This window comes from Macaca nemestrina, chromosome 1, assembly GCF_043159975.1.
Source record: "Macaca nemestrina isolate mMacNem1 chromosome 1, mMacNem.hap1, whole genome shotgun sequence".
Lineage (NCBI taxonomy): Eukaryota > Metazoa > Chordata > Mammalia > Primates > Cercopithecidae > Macaca > Macaca nemestrina.
In genome coordinates this window covers 82,155,441-82,160,463 of record NC_092125.1, presented here as the reverse complement: position 1 = coordinate 82,160,463, position 5,023 = coordinate 82,155,441, and the positions used below count along the sequence as shown (strand labels likewise).

At 40.7% G+C, this 5,023-nt stretch overlaps 1 protein-coding gene across 1 annotated transcript; it reads left to right on the top strand.

Moving 5' to 3' along the window:
• Positions 1–349: 349 nt before the first annotated feature.
• Positions 350–1,150, top strand: LOC105478231 (protein MIS12 homolog). Its single transcript, XM_011735357.3, has one exon. It carries the CDS (start codon positions 468–470, stop codon positions 1,068–1,070), a length of 603 nt encoding a protein of 200 aa, XP_011733659.2. The 5' UTR covers positions 350–467; the 3' UTR covers positions 1,071–1,150.
• Positions 1,151–5,023: the final 3,873 nt, after the last annotated feature.

Here is a 5,023-nt window from a genome sequence, read left to right as displayed (position 1 = left end):
CTTTAACAACCCAATGTCAATATTAGACAGATCAATGAGACAGAAAATTAACAAGGATATTCAGGACTTGAACTCAGCTGCGGACCTAATAGATATCTACAGAACTCTCCACCCTAAATCAAGAGAATATACATTCTTCTTAGTGCCACATGGCACTTATTCTTAAACTGGCCGCATACTTGGGAGTAAAGGACTCCTCAGCAAATGCAAAAGAATGGAAATCGTAACAGTCTATCAGACCATAGTGCAATCAAATTTGAATTTAGGATTAAGAAACTTACTCAAGACTTTCGCTCGCCGAGGCGCGTATCAGTCGGAATTTTGAGGAGCCAACCGCGCCGTCTGTCTCTGGCAAGCCAGTGGCGGTTTAAAGGACGTGGTGGGAAGCCTGTGTGTGCTCGACTTCGTGACCCTCATGGTCGCTCCGGTTTTTCACACCTGAAAATAACATAGCAAAATAAGCCAAGATGTCTGTGAATCCAATGACCTATGAGGCCCAGTTCTTTGGCTTCATGCCACAAACGTGCATGCTTCGAATTTACATTGCATTTCAAGACTACCTATTTGAAGTGATGCAGGCCGTTGAACAGGTTATTCTGAAGAAGCTGGATGGCATCCCAGACTGTGACATTAGCCCAGTGCAGATTCGCAAATGCACCGAGAAGTTTCTTTGCTTCATGAAAGGACATTTTGATAACCTTTTTAGCAAAATGGAGCAACTGTTTTTGCAGCTGATTTTACGTATTTCCTCAAACATCTTGCTTCCTGAAGATAAATGTAAGGAGATACCTTATAGTGAGGAAGATTTTCAGCATCTCCAGAAAGATTTTGAACAGTTACAGGAGAAGTACAAGACTGAATTATGTATTAAGCAGGCCCCTCTTGCAGAATTAGAAGAGCAAAAAATTGTTCAGGCCAAACTCAAACAGACGTTGACTTTCTTTGATGAGCTTCAAAATGTTGTCAGAGATCATGGGACTAGTGATTTTAGGGAGAGTTTAGTGTCCCTGGTTCAGAACTCCAGAAAACTACAGAACATTAGAGACAGTGTGGAAAAGGAACCAAAATGACTGAAAATATCTTAATTGCTCAGTAGTCAAAAGGAGGAGCCTGTCAAAAAGTAGAATCATAAGGAATTTATACCAGTGACTGTTCAAACCAACCATACTTTTTATTAGATTTGCTTTGTCAACTCTTTCTTCTATTCTGTGTCTTCCTCTTTTTTGGTCCACTTTCCTGAGGTATGTGTGTACTACTTTGAACTAGGCTGTAGCATCTGTTCCTTAGAGTCTTCTAATGAGTGGGAAGGGATCAAATGAAGAAGCCATGGCTAGTTAAAGATATTTGCAGAGTTACACCTTGGTCATAAGTTCTTTGTGACCTTGATGATTTTGACTTACTCTTTGGATGAGACCAGATGAGAAAAGGATTAAATGGGTGGCTCCTTTAGTATTATTGTTATTTTTGAGGCAAGGTCCCCTTCTGTTACCCAGGTTAGAGTAGAGTTCAGTGGCACAGTCTTGGCTCACTGCAGCCTCTGTGTCCTGGGCTCAAGTGATCCTCCTGCCTCAGCCTACCAAGTAGCTAGGACCACAGGTGCGTGTCACCATGCTTTGCTAATTGTTTTTGCAGAAACGAGGCCTCACTATATTGCCCAGGCTGAGTGGCTTTTTTATTAACCAGTCATTACACTGTGGGACAGCCAACATAGAGTACTTTCTCTCACCCTGTAAATTTTCTTACATCAGGGAGTCAATATGTAGTGGAAAGAAGCGTGTAGCAAAAAAGACAACCTTGGTCTTTAATAAAAAAGAAGTTGGTTTATTTCCAAAATAAATCTGACAAAAAAAACCTGGTGATGTTAAGCAATTTACTGTTAGAGTCCTGCCGGAGAAGACCTTAGACAAAAAAAGAGAACCCATTGGAATAGAGAAGGAAGCATATAGCATACTCAGTAGTGAAATTTAATTTTACTGACTGTTAGTATCTATGCCAATTTATTTTCATACTTCAGCTGGTTTCGGAATCTGCCTTATACCTAATATTTAATTATTTATTCACACTCACAAGCATCAAACATTTAATTCCCTCAGTGGGAAATTTGTGTTTAAACTCAATGGAATCTAGTATTTCTTTGTCATTAGTCCCTGTAAAATGTTAGGTCACCCAAGGAAAGGGGAGAAATAGCAATGGCTGGAGAAATAGCAATGGCTGCTCCTAAGGTGTTGCTAGCCCTCCATGTCTTCCTAAAGAGCAGAACTTGGAGTTTCTCCTTTATGTAGAGAAGAAGTAACTTAGGGTGTATTTGCAAAGAAATATTCATAGACACTGAAAGCTTGTGTTTACATGAAATATGTTTATTATCAAGAAGTCCTTTTTCCAATTCTGTACATTAAATAAATATGTTTTAAAAGGAAAAAAAAAAAAAAGAGACTTACTCAAAACCACACAACTACATGGAAGTTGAACAGCCTGCTCCTGAATGGCTTCTGGGTAAACAACAAAATTAAGGAAGAAATAAAGAAGTTCTTTGAGACCAATGAGAACAAAGAGACAATGTACCAGAATATCTGGGACACAGTTAAAGCAGAGTTTAGAGGGAAATTTACAGCACTAAATGCCCACATCGGGAAGCTGGAAAGATCTGAAATTGACACCCTAACATCACAATTAAAAGAACTAAAGAAGCCACCAGGTGCGGTGGCTCACACCTGTAATCCCAGTACTTTGGGAGGCTGAGGTGGGTGGATCATGAGGTCAGGAGTTTGAGGCCAGCCTGGCCAACATGGTGAAATCCCATCTGTACTAAAAATATAAAAATTAGTTGGATGTGATGGTGGGTGACTGTAGTCCCAGCTACTTGGGCGGCTGAGCAGGAGAATAGCTTGATCCTGGGAGGCAGAGGTTGCAGTGAGCCGAGATCCCACCATTGCACTCCAGCCTGGGACAGAGCAATACTCTGTTTTTAAAAAAAAAAAAAACTAGAGAAGGAAGAGCAAACAAATTCAAAAACTAGCAGGAGACAAGAAATAACTAAGATCAGATCAGAACCGAAGGAGATAGAGACACGAAAAACCCTTCAAAAAATCAATGAATCCAGGAGATGGTTTTTTGAAAAAATTAACAAAATAGATAGACCACTAGCTACACTAATAAAGAAGAAAAGACAGAAGAATCAAATAGACACAATAAAAAATGATAAAGGGCATATCACCACTGATCCCACAGAAATACAACCACCATCAGAGAATACTATAAACACCTCTATGCAAATAAACTAGAAAATCTAGAAGAAATGGATAAATTGCTGGACACATACACCCTCCCAAGACTAAACCAGGAAGAAGTTGAATCCCTGAATAGAGCAATAGCAAGTTCTGAAATTGAGAAAGTAATTAATAGCCTACCAAAACAAAAAAAGCCCAGGAACAGAAGGATTCATAGCTGAATTCTACCAGAGGTACAAAGAGGAGCTGGTACCATTCCTTCGGAAACTATTCCAATCAATAGAAAAAGGACTCCTTCCTAACTCACTTTATGAGGCCAACATCATCCTGATACCAAAACCTGAGACACACACACACACACACACACACACACACACACACGAAAACAAAATTTTCAGGCCAATATCCCTGATGACCATCAATGCAAAAATCCTCAATAAAATACTGGTAAATCAAATCCAGCAGCACATTCAAAGCTTATCCACCACGATCAACTCTGCTTCATCCCCAGGATGCAAGGTTGGTTCAACATATGCAAATCAATAAACGTAATCAATCACATAAGCAGAACCAATGACAAAAACCACATGATTATGTCAATAGATGCAGAAAAGGCCTTCGATAAAATTCAACATGACTTCATGCAAAAAACTCTCAATAAACTACGTATTGATGGAACATATCTCAAAATAATAAGAGCTGTTTGTTACAAACCCATAGCCAATATTATACTGAGTGGGCAAAAGGTGGAAGCTACGAGCTGCCTGATGGCCAGGTCATCACCAACGGCAATGAGCGGTTCCACTGTCCCGAGGCGCTCTTCCAGCCTTCCTTCCTGGGCATGGAATCCTGTGGCATCCGTGAAACTACCTTCAACTCCATCATGAAGTGTGATGTGGACATCTGCAAAGACCTGTACATCAACACAGTGCTGTCTGGCGGCACCACCATGTACCCTGGCCATCGCGGACAGGATGCAGAAGGAGATCACTTAGCCCTGGTGCCCAGCACGATGAAGATCAAGATCATTGCTCCTCCTGAGTGCAAGTATTCTGTGTGGATCGGCACCTCTATCCTGGCCTCTCTATCCGCCTTCCAGCAGATATGGATCAGCAAGCAGGGGTATGACGAGTCTGGCCCCTCCATCGCCCACTGCAAATGCTCCTGTGCGGACTGTGACTTAGTTACATTACACCCTTTCTTGACAAAACCTAACTTGCACAGAAAACAATATGAAATTGGCATGGCTTTATTATTATTTTTTTGTTGTTTGTTTGTTTCTTTTTTTTTTTTTTTTTGGCTTGACTCAGGATTTAAAAACTGGAACGGTGAAGGTGACAGCAGTCGGTTGGAGTGAGCATCCCCCAGAGTTCTACAATGTGGCCGAGGACTTTGATTGTATGTTGTTCTTTTTTTTTTTTTAATATTCATTCCAAATATTGTGAGATGCATTGTTACAGGAAGTTCCTTGCCCTCCTAAAAGCCACCCCACTTCTCTCTAAGGAGAATGGCCCAGTCCTCTCCCACGTCCATACAGGGGAGGTGATAGAATTGCTCTGATGTAAATTATGTAATGCAAAATTTTTTAAATCTTTGCCTTAACACTTTTTTATTTTGTTTTATTTTGAATGATCAGCCTTTGTGGCCCCCCCTTTTTTGTCCCCCAACTTGAGATGTATGAAGGCTTTTGGTCTCCCTGGGAGTGGGTGGAGGCAGCTGGGGCTTACCTGTACACTGACTTGAGACCAGTTGAATAAAAGTGCACACCTTAAAAAAAACAAAAAACAAAAAACAAA

Bases quoted from the DNA above. Each gene is read 5' to 3' on its own strand.
- LOC105478231 (XM_011735357.3), top strand. From the start codon at position 468: ATGTCTGTGAATCCAATGACCTATGAGGCCCAGTTCTTTGGCTTCATG.